Below are 18,619 nucleotides of genomic sequence, written 5' to 3'. Positions count from 1 at the left end.
TTGGGGTCTCATGGGTAAGCTTCTAGGAAGGAGAATGGCAGAAAATGGAAGGCAAAGCATAAAAGATTCTTGTACTTACATGGCCCGCATGCTTATCAATATTTAAGATGGTGATGCGTGATGTCATCAATTCACTCACGTATTAGAATGTACATATATTTGTTCATAGCATAGTCTAAATCTAAACCCTTTTCACATTCATCTTATAATAAAATAATGATCTTATAATATATGAATGGATAAATTATATTAAATATAATACAAGGATATGTAATATGTGGCTCTTACATGTAATGAGTTATTTTTGTTTACATAACGACATGACATCAACTTACTATACTAAGAGCATCTTAAATGTGCTCGCTAAATGAGATCCTAGCTAAATTTTAGAGATGATTTTAAAAAAGGATACGAATTCTCCTATGAGCTTCTAAATCTAGGGAAAAAGGAGCTCTTATTACTAATTTCCAATATTTTAATCTTTTTCTATTGGCCCACAGTTGTTATGACACCCCAAACTAGAGAAGATGCTTGGAGATGTTCTACTATAATAATTTGTCTTGTTCCTTGTTTTTATTCTCGTCTAAAGATCATTAGAGATTCGTAAGTGTTGAATAAATCAACAATTATGTTAACAAGTAATATCCTCATAATTAACTGTCAACTTGTTTGATTCATATAGATGACTAAACGGTACCTCAATTGAATTTCTTTATAGATGATATTATAGAAGCTGATAAGGAGAATGAATGGACCAAATTATAATGTTTGTACCGTTAAACAACATTATGTTGTCATATAATTAAGGAAAAATAACTCCATATATGTGAGAAACCAAATTAGCGTGCTTGATAAAAGGCTTTAATTGGCCTGATGATTAGGGTCGTTTTCTTCTTGCGTTCCAAGTTCAAATATTATCCCTTATCTAATTGTATTGAAAAAATGATGAAGGATTTGATTTATTAAGGCTGAGATTCAATGTAGCAAAGTAACGCAGCAAGACTTCGATAACAGTCACGTGCGCAGCCTCCTATGACCTGAATTCAATATTTGGTTTCGTGGAGCTTGAAATTTGAAGATGTGGGTGGAAGGGATTGGTAAAGAGAGTAGGGTCGGCTTGTGGAAATGTGGTGGGTTAAGACTTGACCGACTAACATTTGGATTTATCCCTCTCCTTTTTGTTCTTTATTGGTTTGTTTTTGACTAATTATCTATCACATGATGTTGAAAACTGATGATGGGGTGTGGTTTCCTTCTAATCATTATTAAAGATGACAAGTGATTATCATCAATAAAAAAAAAAAACATTTAACAAGGATAATTATGTTCTTTTGTTTATTGAAACAGATCTGTGACATTATTTTTTTACATAATTTGTTACACTAGATTCTATAGACCCATTCCGTGATGTTTTTTAACGATCGAATCATCTATCTTTTAGAACATCATTCACAAATCATCCTTGCAAAAAAAACAAAAAAAAAGACAAATCCAAAACCATTAAATCATTCATTTGCACTGAAAGAAATGGAAGAATACGGTCTTACAAAGAAACCATAAACTTTTATCCATTGGTCATATGGTTATTTGAGTAATTTTTTGTAGATATGATATTTAAGAGAATACTTAAAAGATAGAATGTTCAAATCATTAAAATACACTATAGAATGAGCCTACAAAAACTTATGTAAAAAATTGTGTAAAAAAAGTGGTGTCACCAATTCGACCTCTTATATAATATAGATGATATATATGCATCGTATATAACCAACAACAGGTAATTATGCAGATTTTCAATTTAGCGAGGTTGACTATGGTAGTTTGTTCTCTCTTTTAGATTTAAGTTCGAGTTTCCGTATTTTCAATTTAGATAATTTAATATAAATATCGTTTGTATACAATGAAAAATTAATTATTATTATTTTTACTTGGTTGGAAAAATTCGTATATTGACTCACATATTACATGCTATATATCGTTTAAATATTAGAACTAATAATCATTACAACAAAAAAAAAAAAAAAAAAAAAAGGATTTTCACAAAAATTTTGATAACTCTATTTATTGGCTCTAGTACGTGGTAACTAAGGACATTACTATGGGGACACCTTAATGTCAAGTCGTATGTCTTCATCCAACAAAACACAATTTTTCGGCCACAAAGGACAAGTGGAAGCTTCAAGCTAACTTCATCACTCATAATTTTTAATAGAAAACGTCTCCGTCGCAAAATTAGCTTTCCAGAACATAAGTGAAATTATATACAATAAATACTTACATCATAAGATAAGATGAGAGAGAAAGATTTTTGGATTGAAATAGACACCATGTTGATTGTTAACTATGTTTATAAGGCTCCTAATGCGGTTCCATAATTTTTTATGATGGATTAGAAAAATTGTTTCTGATGACTTCGTCAATACGATTTATGTGTACACAAATATAAAGAAGGAAATCAAGTTACAGATGCTTTAATTTTTTTGGGGGCAGATAGTTTTTTTTATTACTAGAGGTGGTCCACAATTTCAAATTTGTAGTCCCTGCTCATGCTCATGACCTTTCGTCTTTGTCCTTATTACCGTTTTTGTTGATCTTTTTTGTAATTGCAGGCCTTGGCATAATCCCCCCTCTGCATTATCTTTTTTGTTTACTTTCATTTATTATTAATAAAATTGGTGGAGAAGGAATGGGCCGATGGTTTCTAGGTTCACTCATTCGGGGGAAGGTAGGTGCCTCATACACGACCATTGCCGAAATGCTAATCTCGCTTAATCTTTCTCCATTTGAGAAAAAAAGCAAGCGCACATGGATATAACTATATTTTAAATATTAAAATTTTGAAGTCTCGATAAAAATTTTAGAGTGAGCATGACAATTTCCTATCAAACTTCTCATATATTGAAAATTTTCCCCTTTGGGTCTTGTTCAACTTTTTGTTATTTATCTATTAGCTATTCTGGTCAATTTTGTTATTTTATTTTACATACTAATGAGGATCTTTATACTAGAGCTTCTTTTTTATTATTTTTTTATGTCATATCTTGGGATTTGTGATCCCAAGTAAGATCGGTTCAAGATCATGGGATCTTTTTCTATCAGATATGAAAGGTTGTTGCATAAAATGTACTTCTAAGTAATTGCTCCATAGATCGTATATCTATCTATATGAAGAAGAAATCATGCAACGAAGGGGATTCTTATTTGTACAAATGGTACTTTGAACTTGGAACGAGCATGAAGAAATTAACGATACTTCTTTATCTTTGGAGTTGTTCTGCCGGATCGGCCATTCAAGACCTTTGGTCTCTAACTCGACCCGATGAAAAGTTCCTTGATTTTGGCTATGGCTAAATGGTTGTTAAATCCTTGCCTTGGAATAAATAGAATCAAATGGATTGATATTGGTACGATCCGACTTATTATTAGAGGTTAATCCCCCCAAATTCTTGATTAGAGGGGAAACCAAAGGCCTTTGCCCTTCCATCCCTTGGATAGATAGAGGGTAGGGGAGGGCAGAGCTTTTGGTTTGTCATGTTGCCAAGGAGTGGAACAATGATTTTTCGCGTTGTCAAAGAGTTGAACAATGAAAATAGATGACGAGTGCCTGATCGAATTGATTGGGTTATGTAGGATTAGCACCCAATTTTTCCGATTTGGCAATTCGATCTATGTTATGATTTATCATTCATGGACGTTGATAAGATCCTTTCATTTAGCAGCACCTTAGAGGATGGCATAGCCTTAAATAAAGTTAAGGGTTATAGTGGATACCTAGGCACCCAAAGACGAGGAAGGGCGTAGTAAGTGACAAAATGCTTTGGGGAGTTGAAAATCAGCGTAGATTAAAGATTCCCGAATAGATTAACCTTTTGAACTGCTGCTTAATCCATGGGCAGGCAAGAGACAACTTGGCAAACAAAAACATCTTATTAGCTAGAGGAAAAGAAAGCAAAAGCAATTCCCGTAGTAGCGGCTAGCGAAATGGGAGTAGCCTAAACCATGAAAACCGGGTTGTAAGAGAGCAATACAAGTGTCGAGCCATTTCATACGTTGTTGATTGTAGCTTTCTCCAGACATCTGAGAAAAACATGAAGAAAAAAAAGGCTCGAATGGTATGATCCCTCCGTCACCCCATAATGAAAGGGGCGATCTCATAGTTCTTGGTCTGTGAAGATACGTTGTTAGGTGCTCTGTCTTATTTTCCCATCGAGGCCGAACCTAAACTTGTGCTCGAGAGATAGTTGTCCATATACTAATAAGGGATGTATGGATTCTCGAGAAGAGAGGAGCTATGGTGAATAGATTCGTCACATCACTTTTTCTATAATTTTTTACACACGTTTTTAGGGGATTCAACTTGTATTTTAACTATTTAAATTGTTTATTTTTTAGGTTTTTCTTCAAAGATCATGTCACCACAAATAACTCAAATTTGAAATTATATGACCGTCGGATTAAGGGTTTGGGGTTTCTTTGTAAAATTGTATTCATCCATTTTTTTTTTTCATTACAATAAAGGAATGTGTTATCCACACACCCCTTTTTACTTCTCACACACCCCTTGTTAATTTATTTATGTTGATGTTTTTCAATTCATCCGATCCAACGGCCGAAAACTAAAAAGGTGTGGGAGAAGTAAAAAGGGGTGTGTGGATGTCACACCCCTACAATAAATGTCTTAATAGTTTTAGATTTGTTTATTTATTTATTTTTATTTTTTTTGCATAGATAATCTATAAATGATGTTCTAAAAGATAGGCAGTTTAGATCATTAAAATACATAACAGAGTGAATTTACAAAAAAGTGTAAAAAGTGGTGTCTCGTCCCTTTATATATTAAGCAAAAACATGTGTTCACGCAGATGTTGCGACAAAATAATCCAGTGAATCTCAAATGGATTAGTGAATAATTTTAGTATATGATTTATTATTTTGTTATTAATTAGTAGTGTGTTATGTACATGTAAGTGACAAATCTTAAGTTTCACTCAAATGAATAACGAGGACGTATAAACTTTACATTGAGTTTTGTGACATCCCACATCGTCCAGGGGTGTGATCCTTATATGTATATTTTCATCCCTACCTAGCACGAGGCCTTTTGGGAGCTCACTGGCTTCGGGTTCCGTAGGAACTCCGAAGTTAAGCGAGAAGGGGGCTAGAGCAATCCCATGATGGGTGACCCATTGGGAAGTTACTCGTGGGTTCCCAAAAACAAAACCGTGAGGGAATGGTAAGCCCAAAGCGGATAATATCGTGCTACGGTGGAGTCGGGCCCGGGAAGTGGTCCCGCTCGGGCCGGGATGTGACAATTTGGTATCAGAACCTAACCCTGGCCGTGGTGTGCCAATGAGGACGTGGGGCCCCTAAGGGGGGTGGATTGTAACATCCCACATTGCCCAGGGGAGTGATCCTTAAATGTATATTCTCATCCCTACCTAGCACGAGGCCTTTTAGGAGCTCACTGGCTTTGAGTTCCATCAAAACTCCGAAGTTAAGCGAGTAGCGCGCGAGAGCAATCCCATGATAGGTGACCCACTGGAAAGTTGCTCGTGAGTTCTCAAAAACAAAACCGTGAGGGAATGGTAAGCCCAAAGCGGACAATATCGTGCTACAGTGGTGGAGCGAGCCCGGAAAGTGATCTGTCCCGAGCCGGAATGTGACAGTTTGATATCTAATCAATGACTTTCATTGTGTGACTTAACTTAATTTCCGTTTCTTTGAGTAAAATATGATTGTCAATAAATAAATAAACTTTTGTATTGTGCACTTGATTTAGACTTTAAGAAATGAAATCGTTGTGGAAAGTCAGGTTAGGCTTGACCTTCGGGAAAGTTACATCGGTGGCAAGTTATATACCGAAGTTCGCGCCAAACACCGATCCATTTATGTATTCAATTGGATCCCAGTCACACTCACACTAAACATAATAAAAAATAAAAAAAAATAAAAAAAATTCATTTCTAAACTTCCTTTCATGGTATATACTATTGAGTAGTCTAAAAAATTAAACGGTTAAATCTTAGTTATAGAAATCTAATGAGTCTTTTCAACGGCTAAATCTTGTATAAAACATGTACCTCTGAGTGGGATGTAAAACTGTAGCTGGACTCTTTTTTTCCTTTTAACATAATGGTAAGTAATATTATTATATTCAACAATGAAAAGATATGATTATTTAGTACTACGGTCTATCTCTCTTTTACTTGTAAATATGAAAGGGTATACTTGAATCTCGTGATGATGAGTTTGATACCAATTTATTTGTTTACCACTTAATAAATGTATTGGAATCAAGGACGAAAAATAGAAAGGAAATTGTATCACACATGATTGCCTAGCAAAAACAAAACAAAGAAATTCACATTTGCATCCAAAATAAAATATTTGGCATTACCCATATTGTCAAATTAGATTTTGACTGTGATCCATTTTTTAAGGTACATTATCATGACTAAATGTATATACAATGTACTTAAAGTCTTAAACAATGTACAATGTACCTATTACATGCCTTAACGCTCAAAATTTGCAAGTTAATAAATTAAAAACTAAACTCTTAGTGTGCTTGGGATATGAACTGAAATGAAATGAACTCAAAGGTTTAAGTGGTTCACCTCTCAAAACTAGGCTACTCCCACAATTTTGCTCGGATGATATTGGTTTCAAGACTAAAAATAGCACCTAGCTAATACATGAACTTTCTTTCCTTTCGTTAGTCCAACTCCAATACAGGAGATTCTCACCCCTTTATATAGGCCACCAATGAACCCCTCAGCCTTGGGTTCCCAACTTTGCATTTAATGTGCCACCTAGACTAGCATACTGACACATTTTCACCTATCAACCAAATACTTGGTGGTGAAAGTGATGTGGGCAAAGTGTCCCGCTCAACCTTGCTTATCCAACCCTGCTTCTCTGAGCCTCGTTCGAACCACCTTTAGGTCCCATCCTAGCTCTCTACCACTGACTGGGGGCTTCCACGTTGCCTGATTGACATCCAAGTAGAGCTATTCCATGAGACTTGTGTCATAAAGATGTCAACCTGCTCACATGCCCCTGGCGGTCGGAAAGCTCTTTACATATATCGGTAGGGCTAAGCTAATAAGCAGTCGGCTATTATGCTTGGGGGTATCCTATTCTAATCCCTTTAGGCCTTGGACTTCTCAATATCCCTTGGGGTTTTCGTGACTTCTTTTCCGACCAGCACCATTATGTGGGCCTAAAGTTGCCCAACATAAATAAGTCCCCAAACTCCTTGATCAAGGGTTCTTTCTTAGGCATGGAGTTGCAACGATCGGTCGGCTCTTCAAGTGGTGCTCGGCCAGAGGAAGCGTCTCGGGTGTTCCTGACTCATCATTGTCAGTCGCTCAGCCTCGTCCCATCTGTCACCCTTCCAAAGCAATGGTCGGGAGACGTTTAGGTGCCCGAGGCCTGTGTTTGTGGCAGATTGGCGGAATAATTGAGGCACCTCTGGATTTAATGCATTACAGGCAGGTGTGGCCTCTTGCACTGCAACATCTCTTCACATCCCTTTTGTTTCGAAAACTTAATCAACCGGAATGCCACGTGTCACGATCTTGCTGTTTCAGCGCCTTTTTTTCCAACAAATGTGATCAGTTTCTCGGGGCTATATATGAACCACTTTCCAGAAATTTATCTTCATTGTTCCTCTTCTTTGAAGCGAAACTCTGCCGAATTCTCTCTTTCTCCTTCTCCAATGAATAAGAACTGCGCCACAAGATCTTCAATATTCTCTATCGATTTCTCCCAGGTTTGTCCAACACATTGGTACTTCTCTTGATCATGATAGAGTGCAACTTAATCGCCATTTTAAAACGTCTCCCTGAATCTCGAGTTGCTAGTCCGTCGCCGGAATGGACAGACACCGACGAGGATCACCATCATTGAGTCCCTTAATAACTACCCTTGTTGACCAACTAGGCTCACGACATACCCGAGCGTGTACCTCCTAGCCCTAGCACTTTTTTTTTTCTTGGTGGATTCTCCTGCCCCCCGGGGGGGTGGGCCCACGCGGGGTGCGAATCTCGTGAGTACCTAGCAAAAACAAAACAAAGAAGGATTTACATTTGCATCCTCAAGAAAATAAAATATCTACCAATACCCATATTGTCAAATTAGATTTTGGCTGTGATCCTTTTTGTTAGGTACATTGTCATGATTGAATGTATATACAATGTACTTGGAATCTTAAACAGTATACCTACTACAAGTATTTCATGAACAAGTAACTTGAACATTAGGTTTACAAGGAGCTTGTGCGTCGAGCGGCTAAGAGCATTAACCCCTGCACTTCCAGAGGTTCTAAGTTCGGTACCCTCTTTCCCACCGTCGGTACAAAAAACCAAGGAATACAATGTTGTCTTTCTGAGGATGACAATCAAGTTTTCTGTAGAAAATAAAAGCCATGACTTTTCCAATTGAATATAATAGTCAAGGCCATGCGCTCATTTCCTTGCATCCAAGTTTGATCTACTTCTCAAAAATTTGTGTACTTTATAAAATTGTCTTATCGAAACAAACAATCTAGCAAATTAAGGACTAGTTTCAACAACAATCTCGCCTCTCTAGGATCGTTACCCGAAACTAGTTGACGGATAACCGCGAAAATTTTCCGCCCTTACGAAACAAGAATAACATAGCCACAGGGCCATAACTAATGTAACGTCGTGTTCGATGTGAAATACTAGTCAAAACCATCCTGCATTTCCTTATCCAAAATTCATTTCGAAACTCAGTCACAAATTACAATTACACAAATCATAAGACTATAATTATTAACAATAATAAGCATTACTCGATCCTACGATGACTAAAATGACGGTAATAAATTACAGAATTACAGGATTAGCGCTAACGATACAATTTCTGCAGCTACAGCATCAGAGAAAATCTATAAAAGAAAATTTGTAACGATAACCAAGTAACCCCGGTGCTGTACTAGAGAGAGTCAATTGCTACTCAGATGCCTTGCCGGCCACAACTTTACCAATCAGTTTGGGAGCATTTCACTCTCTTGGGCGGGCAAGCCAGAGAGAACTAAGAGCACGCAGCCGTGAGAAATAATCATGTATAGCCAAAAGTGCACGAGCTGACTGGCGGGTTGTCAAGATACGGTGCATTTGTTGCAGTGTTTGTTGCCGCAAATTGTCAGCCTGATGTTATAAGCCCATGAACAGATTAGGCACTTTAAAAAGTTATAACAAAACAAGAGTGCACGCACGAAAAACAGTGAAACTGAAACTGAATACTAGCATTTTGTTATCTTTCAGCCGCGTGATAATATCGAATTTTGCAAATGAACAACATATCTTACCAAATAAACCTTTAGGCGCGTAAAACAAATTCATGCCTAGTCTTACATCCATAACACAATCCGAAACAAGGACAAGAGGTTTTGACAGGTTGGTGGGTAATCTATACTAATTCTTCATAAACCCCAATCACGTTAGCTTGTAGAATAAAAATGATAGCCATATAGCTTTCAAATGATACATATTTCAGAGATCATCCAAATATCAATCTGTTTTAGCATTCTCACATTTCAGGGGTTAACAGGCGGGACTGGTCAATGGAGCAATTGGTTTTTGTCCAATCTTATTCTTTGTTGTATTTACGCATAACAGTTTCACATCGATGATTACTATATGTGTGATATGCTACAGTACTGACTACACAAACGGGTAAACGATAAAGAACTATAATGAATTACCTGGCGGATAAACCCTTCAAGAGTTCCTAGCTTTCCCATTGCCATGGCCATTTGACCCATGTAGTTAGCTACATTTCCTGAGTTACCTGAGGAGCCAAGAGATCCACTGGACAAAGTTTCAGCTAGAGATTGTTGCAATGCCTCCATCCCTTGAGATAATGCATCTTCTCCCTGTTGGGAGGACTGCTGCAAGTTGTTAATCCCAACCAACTGCTGCTCCGTCAGAGGCTCCAACTGAGTAACAAGAAGCTGCACATATACTCATTCATTTTAAATTTTATAGAAGGGATTAAGACCAACACAATATTAAAAAAGTCACATACAAAACAAATTCATGCATACCTATAAAAGAAAAAAAATTCAAGGAAATGTGCAGAGCGTGAGTTGAAACTTCTAGCAAACGAAAAAAGCAAGCACATAGAGATCCGTAAAAGTGCATGAACATGCATATATACATAAATATCAACCTCCGTAGTAGTGAAGTTGGAAAATCAGATGCCTCTTTATGCCAAGTCTTTATCCATTCCACAGTAAAGTGGGGATAAAAATATCTGACTATTTAGCCTATATGACTGAATCCAACAAAAAGTATATTTAAAGAAGATACGTTAAAGACAAAACCCAAGGAGATATTTCCATCTCTATGAGTGACAGATTAGTATTCAAGAACGAAATTTGAAACCCGAAAATGGGCAGAAATGAATGTCTTTAACCAGAACCTTAGGGATTGGATTGACCTACAAACAAGACTGTTGAACCACATATAACTTCATAAATTTGTACTTGAAGTTGCATGAATTTATATTTTTGTACATTTTAGCAGTCAAAATGACTAAACTGAACTATGGTAGAGTACTTATGCGGAACATTTAATTTGACAACATTACCAATCTGCCTATGACATCAAAGCCATCAAGAAGTGAGAAAGAGCTTCACCTTCAGGAGCTCAGATGAACGAAAACCTCCAAGCCACAAGAAACACCTCTCAGCAGGTGTTTTCCACATACCAGACAACAAATGGAATACATCGGCTTTAGCTGCTGTGCCCTTCAGCCTAAAGACCTCATCATAGTGCGCCAAGACTCCATCTACAATAATACGAAGCTCTGCATCACTTGCATGAGAGTTTACTGCTGATCTTAGTTCATTAATTTGCCGATTGTGCTCTTCCTGCCACCGTCCATATTCTACATCGAATGCCATGGCCCCTGCAAGGAGATACAGTGAACAAGATAACCCACCTCATCCACTGGAACTAAATTAAGAGAAGAGGACCAATTTAAAAAGCAAGATAAAACTTTAATTTTTTTCCGTAGCCTGTCTGCATGCAAATAAATATGAGTGCACCTAAAATGCCTATTTTAAAAAATTTAAAAGAATATGTGTCAATCATACCAACTTTATCACTGCTGGATGCAATTGAAGGAATTCCATATTCTACTTCAAATGTATCTTAAAACATAAAATTAGTATTATTATCCTTAACTTTCTTAAAACCAAATCACCAAAATATCTAGAGGCTCATAAATTGGAATACTGCCCTCTCACGCATGTTAAAATTGCTTCTCTCGTGCAAGTGGAGATTTTATATCTTAGAAACTAAAGGATGCTGATGAAGGGACTGTAGGAGAAGAAGGTAGAGGCAGTTTACATATGTACTGGGGGAGTTTGAATTCAGATCAAAAAAACAAGAAATCTGTCAGCATCTTATTGAACCATCCGAAACATGACCACATAAAACTATCAAACATCAAGCGCCTCAATAAAAAATAATACAGTACAAGGAAAGCCTTTTGAAATACATTTTCAACTACGCCACAGAAGCTTAATATCTAATTTAATCCCGGAGTAACTTTGCAATTTGCATCCACCTTACTGTCCTCAAAGAACCTCCTATTACGTCCAGCCAAACGCTCCTCATGAGAGCCAAAACAGCATATCTCCAAGAGGTGAACATGCTAGCCCCTCAACTAAAAAACCCCGTGACAAAAATTAAAACAGCTTCTCAGACACAACATTATCAATGGTTCCAACAAGTGATGCCAGATATGCCTAGTAAAAAGAAAGTGAACATAAATGTAGACAGCGTTCTCCCCTTGCATTTGTATAACACAATCCGATATGTATGGCAATCAGTATGCATAGGACCTTCTTTGGATCCTGCATAAATATCTAATCGCTCATGTTCCAGCAGCCATGCAAGAGTTTGCACCTTTGCTGGATCATCAGCCTTCCAAATCAACTTAAATGGCTTAAAGGAAGGATCAGGTTGATTGTACCAATTTAAAGAACAAATATGTACAAGAAAAGCAACCAAATGAGTAACAGACCGTAGATAATGCTGTACATTAGTGGACCTCTCACTCTTCAGAACTTTAAATTCCAAAAGAATATGACGATCGAAGACAAAGAAGAGAACTATGTTGCAGTTGAAAAAAAAAAAAAAAACCTGGCAAAAAAATATAAAACGATTGGAAAGAGCTGACTCTCCTAAATGCCTTCCCAAAATTTGACTTCATTTCCATATCCCCACAAAAAAAAATTGTTTGGTAAACTGACAAATTTCATTAAAGGAGAAAATATAAAGAATAACCCTGAAAAAACATTTGTTTCTTTAAGCAATATAATGCTGTCGGTTTGGTTCTTTTCCAGGTAAGTTCAACATATATATGATCTGCCAAGAATGAAAATCTGATTGTTATTAGATTCCAGAGCTTATCAGCAAGGAAATCAGGAACCACCCATAAATGCCACTCTTCATCCTCAACAATTCCTTAACCAATTCGACCTCTGTACCCTACACAAACATTCAAGAATTCCCCTAAAAGTTGCTACTAAAATCTTCTGATTGTGTTTGTGAACAATTACAACCGACAGAGAGTACTTTCCTTGTCCTATTTCCAATAGAGCATTATCATGTGTGTGAAGTGTGAACTACTCATGGCATATAGTGTTTCAACACAATCTTTCTCCTGAGTATAATTGTTTCATGCATATAGTGTGAACTACTCATGTAAACCATTGATATGGAATCATCTCAATTTGACTTACAAGTATAAATTGATGGAAAGTTTATCCCACAATTATCAGGAGGTAGTCTCCCTTACTTCAATGATAAAATTTCAAAAATAAACTCAGGAAAGAAGAAATACCATTTCCACTATTTGAATGGGCAGCGTCCCCTGAGTTTGATATGAAGATTCCCTGAACAAAAGAACAATATAACTTTAGGAGAGATGCAAGATGAAAACCTCACAAAGAGGTCATCCACCAAAAATCTATGGCTTTGAATACATTAGGTTTTACAATAGTAAAGAAACTGATTGCTTTAACCTGCTGTCTGGCTCGCTGGAGCTCTTGCTCTAGTTGAGTCAGCTTTAGACGACTACTCTCCAGCTGCTGAACATAAGCCTATAATCGACAAGCACAGATACAACCCATTAAAGACTTACCAGAAAACTAGGCATGAACGTAGCATAAGGGCTCAAACATAAATATGCAGATCTATGCATTTCTATTTATGTTTTTAATGTAACAAGAGAAAGTATGCTTACGAGAGGATTCAGTAATAAAAAAATTCAGACAAGGCAATATAAAACAAGAGACCCGGTGAATTCAGCTTCCACTCTCATAAAACAAAAATATAACAAGCAAAATGCCAGACACACACTCATTATAGATTGACTACCAAATTACTAGCGAGCAATAATTGCTCATCTAGCATCCAAGCTCAAACCATAAAACGATTTTGTTAGCAGGGAATGCAGGACAGACATTGGGCTTACTGTTTCCACGCTAAATCTAGAATCCCAGCTAAAAAAAAGCTAACAATTGAAATATACCAAGAGATCTAGGATCTAGCTGTAAGAGACAGACTCAAGTATGAAAGTATGAAGGTGATCGACCTGTGGCAGTATCAAGCTGATAGTACTACTTAAAGAAGACTTTTTGGCATTCACAAGGCAAGAGAGACGCTAAAGTGACAATATATCAAGGTGAAATGCGAGTTACAGATCCAACCACACTCAAATGGGAAATGATGATTATTAAGCATTTGAATTATATGAACTGTAACATGCATACAAAGATGTGCTTTGTCCAACCAACCTTGTGTAATCTGCAATTGGAAAAATGTTGGTTGATCATATGCTTCATCAAGGTCCTAAAAAGCGTTAGGCGCTAGTCCTGCAGCAGGCAGGGACCTAGTCCTAGGGGTCTAGGTGGGGTTTTTTTTTTTTTTTTTTTTTTTTTCAGTTAAGTTTATTATAAACAATAAAAACATATAAATAAGTGACTACAATTGATTGAATACATAAAATGAAATATGTATTCAATGATATTTTACATGAAAGAAAGTCAAGAATTATTTTACAAGAAAATTATCTTCAAACCTTTTAACCTAAAGAGAATAGAATAAAATAAAATAAAAATTTAACCACCTAGGACCGCCTAGAGCCATCTAGACAGCCTAGGCAGCCACCTAATTGCCATCTAGAGCCTTCACTTATTTTCTAAACACCTAGGCCCTAATCGGGGCCCCTGGCCTCTGCCTAGCGCCTAGGCTGCTTTTTAGAACGGTAATTTAGAGTATCATTTCCTATTTGATCCCTTAGAATTCTATTTTTGAAGTTGCACATGTGCAAACTAGAAGTTGAGTTCTAAACTAACCAAGCTTTTCCCAGATGAGGTTAAATTTCGGATATGCTGTTAAGCCATGATGAATCAATGTCACCAGAACTACAACAGATTAGATAGGTTAGGACATGTTAAGCTTATCTCAGCTCGCAGCTATAACTTATAACCAATAAAGTTGGCCAGGACCCATTTTCCAGAACTTAGTTCTGCATTCAGCTCCTGATTCTAAGATTACTTGTTGATATAAAACGAGTAGAAGGAAGCAAAGCTTTATAAGATGCATGTACCAAAGACTTGAAACCAGGAAAGGTAAACAAGGCAAATGAAGAAATGGTGACCAGTTGTGTTAGAAAGTTGAAATCCACAATCTCAAGCAGCGCTCACAATGAAAAAAATTTGAATTTTAACCGTTACGCTAAAATGTTAAGAAATCATGCCAGATAAGGAAACAAACAAACACAGACAATTAGGTAGGAAAATGAAAACCCACTTGAGCATCAAAATTATCAGACCTTTCTTTCACCGTCCGCTATCCACAAAGCTAGGACAAGGAGTAGCTGATAGATTTATCATATTAGACCTGACACGTGCTATTGTTTAACTCATTGTCTATACTATTGTTTCTCAAACAACTAAGGATATAAATCATTAAACCTTTCTTTCACCGTCAACAGGCTTTGATTATCCACAAAGCTAGGACAAGCAGTAGCTGATAGATTTATCATATTAGACCTGACACGTGCTATTGTGTAACTCATTGTTTATCCTATTGTTTCTCAAACAACTAAGGATATAAATCATCAGACCTTACTTTAAATGTCAGCTGGCTTTTATTATCCACAAACCTAGGACAAGGAGTAACTGATAGATTTATCGTATTAGACCTGACATGTGTGTGTAACTCATTGTCTATCCTATTGTTTCCCAAACAACTAAGGATATCAATTTACTAAATGAGTGGAAATGAGGGCTGCCATCAAAACTATATTTTAAATATCCCATTTCCGTTAAAATCACAACCATGTTTTTGAGCAGTCGTCACTTCCCTTAGAACTTACAAAAGTAAAGCTAAATATATATCAAGGCAAACTGCAAAAGAAATGTAATTGAGCAAATGAATAAAGATAACATACTTAAACAAAGTAAAATAAGGCCTTACTTTCTTCCTCAGCCGGCTTTTCCTAGCAGCCTCACGATTTTGAGCCAGCCGACGGAGAGTCTGCAAAATGCAATCGAACAAATGAGCATCTTGGCCCTGCTAGATCAACTCACATATCATAACTGTGTAATCGATTTCCTATACATCACCTTCTGATCTTTTGGATCTTTCGATTTGTCACTGGAATCAGAAGCCACAGGAGCAATGGCATATTGGTCTCTATCAAACTGCCATACAGAGAGTGATCAAAATGTCAGATGGCCAACAAAAACGAGTTAACATCTACAAAATGTTCCACACAGCAGAAATGAAGAAAACAAGTGATTCTTAATAGTTGGTATGACCCAAATTTAGAGAGAGAGAGAGAGAGAGAGAGAGAGAGAAATAGAGAGAGTACCCTTTGATTCTTATCATCTGTCTCCACATCTGTAGAGATATCAGTCCTAGGACTGCCATCAGCCATGGCGGATTCTATACCCACTTCTCAATACCACCACTTGATGCAGAACAGAACCAGCAAAAAGGTTGACCCCCTTTGTGATTGCAAGCCTCTGACGGCAGCTGGGAACTGTTTGGTATCGGCCAAATGAGCAAAACCGAAGGAAGAGAAGAAAAAAATCCACACCGAAAAACCAAACAAAGAAATTCAATTGAGAAAAAACCCAAAAGGGAAACTTCATTACCAGAAGTTGAAACGAAATTGAAGGGAAAAAGGAGCAAACTTTGAGACCTTGGGGCGGCGATCAGGAGGAGGAAGCGGCTGCTCCGCCACCACTTTACTCTTCTGGGGTGGTGGTTGTAAAATTCAACAGGGTGTCTGCTGCATCAACAGCTCATGTCCTAAGAAGTTTGACTTAGGAGAGAAACAGGAGGGCTCTCCACCCACTTTCCACTTGAGCATAAAATGTTGGCCTTTCCCAGAGAGACAAAAAAAGAAAAGAATTATAGTAATAATTCATAAATTATGGCAAAATCAAAAACTTACAAATTTAAATATATTAAATTTTCTAGGGGTGTGCTTTTAGGAAGGGGGAGGGAACGCTTCATTGGTACGTGAAGTTGCCAGATTTTGCCACAAATACCGGTGAAGTTCCTCTTTAAATGAAGAAGATCAATGAACAAAAATTATCAAGAGTGTGCGAGAAGTAAAATAGGATATGTGAATAGTTTAGCTTTTTTTTTTATTGGAGATATATTTAATTGAGACAATTTTATAAACGGTAGCTGATATTCACATATTAGTTTTAGCTTATTACACCCCTTTTTTTTAGGGAAAACTTGATATAAGTCCAATTTTTTTAACCAATAGTAGGAATAGTTCAATTTATTAAAATAAGTTCAATTCCTTAAATTTAATTATTTTATTATCAATAATTATCTATTCAATGATAAGATTTATTATAAAAATCAAATTTCTTCCTAATTATCTCTTTGATTATTTCTTTTTATTTTTATTTTTTGTTATTTCTTGTTCTTCCTCCTGCTTTAAACCTCATTTATAGATTTTATTTTTAATTTTTATAATCAACCTATATCACAGGTTAATTATTTTTATGAATCTATATGACAAATTCTTTTTATAATCAACGTGTCACAAATTCACGTGTCTTGCTTGTAGGTATATTATGTTTTTTCCTACCTTTTAGTTCGGTTTCATATCTCGCTTACAGATATAATATATATTCATATATTTGTTACTTGAGTTAAGGTACAATGTTTTGTAGATAATTTATGTTAGTATATTAGGTTTTTTTTTTTTGTTTTAAGATATTAATTAGATTTTTTGGAGTTGAAAAATGCATAATATTAGAAGATTTTAATTGATTTTTAATATTTAAAAAACTATAAAATGAGTATAAAAGAAATAAAAACATGTAATTAGATAATTGGACTCACTCCTAAAAACCATCTATGTTTTTGGACCTAGATCTAAAAGCCCCTTTTTTTTATAACCACTTTATTTTTTACTTTTCACACATTTTTCATTTATTGTTTACTATCAAATTGTATAAATTAAATAAAATCAACAAATATAACCAAATAAAATAAGTAAGGGATTGAAAAATACTCGGCGAGCCATGCAACGTTCCCAGGCAGGAACTGCTCCCTTCCTTGATCTCCCTATTTAGTGCATTGATCTCGCAATGGCCCTCCACTCTAGCATTGATCACCTGGAAGTTTTGTTATTTAATATTTGCCTTCAGGTTGACTTTCATATGTTCAAAGGCTGTTGGTTTCACCTCCATCTTCTGCTTCGCTTCGGAACTCTATTCTCTAACAATATTAGATCACAATTATTATTCCCTAAAAACCCAGATGTACCTTGCAGTCGAGCAGAGGAAGCATTATGTCTTCCAAACCTTTTCTAATCCCGGATCACTGTTATGTGTCTATCATTCTCTTTAATAATTTTTTTTTAATGCAAGTACGATATTCATTGAATTGTAGAAATACGTACAAAATCAAGGATAGGGTGCTAATAGTGGGCCTCAATAAAAACCATGCCAGGGCTTTCAAACCGATTGAAGGAAAAAGAGTGTCCCGCACCAATTTAACTATAAAGACTATCCTCCAATAATAATATCAGGAGGTTCTTCAAACCAAGAAATTGGATGGTCAAGCATTAGACTCAACCTTGCAAGCCGATGTGCCACTATGTTCGTCTCTTGTGGTTCGAAGGAAATCTTCCATTGCTTGAACCCTTGCATAATATGTCGTGTATCAGCAAACAAGTGACCAAAATGACCATTTAAAGTTGTTCCCACATTCTAAATAGCAGCAACCACCATAAGAGCATCGCCTTCCACCTGCACTTGTTCCTCACGCCAATGCCAAACAAACATAGATGTTGCCTGTGCAGTAGCAACCTTTTTATGCATCGCTGAGCTGATACCAGTCTCCCGCAGCACCGTTGCAGCCACGAAACCTCTTTTTACGTTTCAAACAACAATCTCTATACCCCCATACGAACCATTCTCATCCCAAGCCGCATCAAAGTTACACTTTATCCAACCAAAGTCCGGATGTTTTCACTTCTGAACATGAACCGTTGGTGAGTGTGGTTGAACCCCATTCCATTTCTTGAATTCCAT

At 36.5% G+C, this 18,619-nt stretch overlaps 1 protein-coding gene across 3 annotated transcripts; it reads right to left on the bottom strand.

Annotated features, from left to right (window-relative positions):
• Nucleotides 1–8,675: 8,675 nt before the first annotated feature.
• LOC137748420 (transcription factor TGA2.2-like) lies at nt 8,676–16,462 on the bottom strand. Of its 3 annotated transcripts, none has more exons than XM_068488565.1 (9): nt 16,211–16,462; nt 15,925–16,095; nt 15,677–15,754; nt 15,528–15,587; nt 13,067–13,144; nt 12,886–12,937; nt 10,670–10,941; nt 9,734–9,982; nt 8,676–9,176 (listed from the first exon to the last, which is right to left on the bottom strand). In XM_068488565.1, exons 2-9 carry the CDS (start codon nt 15,988–15,990, stop codon nt 9,030–9,032), a joined length of 1,002 nt encoding a protein of 333 aa, XP_068344666.1. In that variant the 5' UTR covers nt 15,991–16,095; nt 16,211–16,462; the 3' UTR covers nt 8,676–9,029. The 3 variants fall into 3 exon arrangements, with proteins under 3 accessions (XP_068344666.1, XP_068344667.1, XP_068344665.1); XM_068488566.1 differs by having other exon boundaries at nt 16,258–16,462; XM_068488564.1 differs by lacking the exon at nt 16,211–16,462 and having other exon boundaries at nt 15,925–16,147.
• Between the last annotated feature and the right edge of the window lie 2,157 nt (nt 16,463–18,619).

This window comes from Pyrus communis, chromosome 10 (genome assembly GCF_963583255.1).
Source record: "Pyrus communis chromosome 10, drPyrComm1.1, whole genome shotgun sequence".
Lineage (NCBI taxonomy): Eukaryota > Viridiplantae > Streptophyta > Magnoliopsida > Rosales > Rosaceae > Pyrus > Pyrus communis.
The sequence above is the reverse complement of the archived record's forward strand: the minus strand, read 5'-3'. Positions and strand labels throughout refer to the sequence as shown.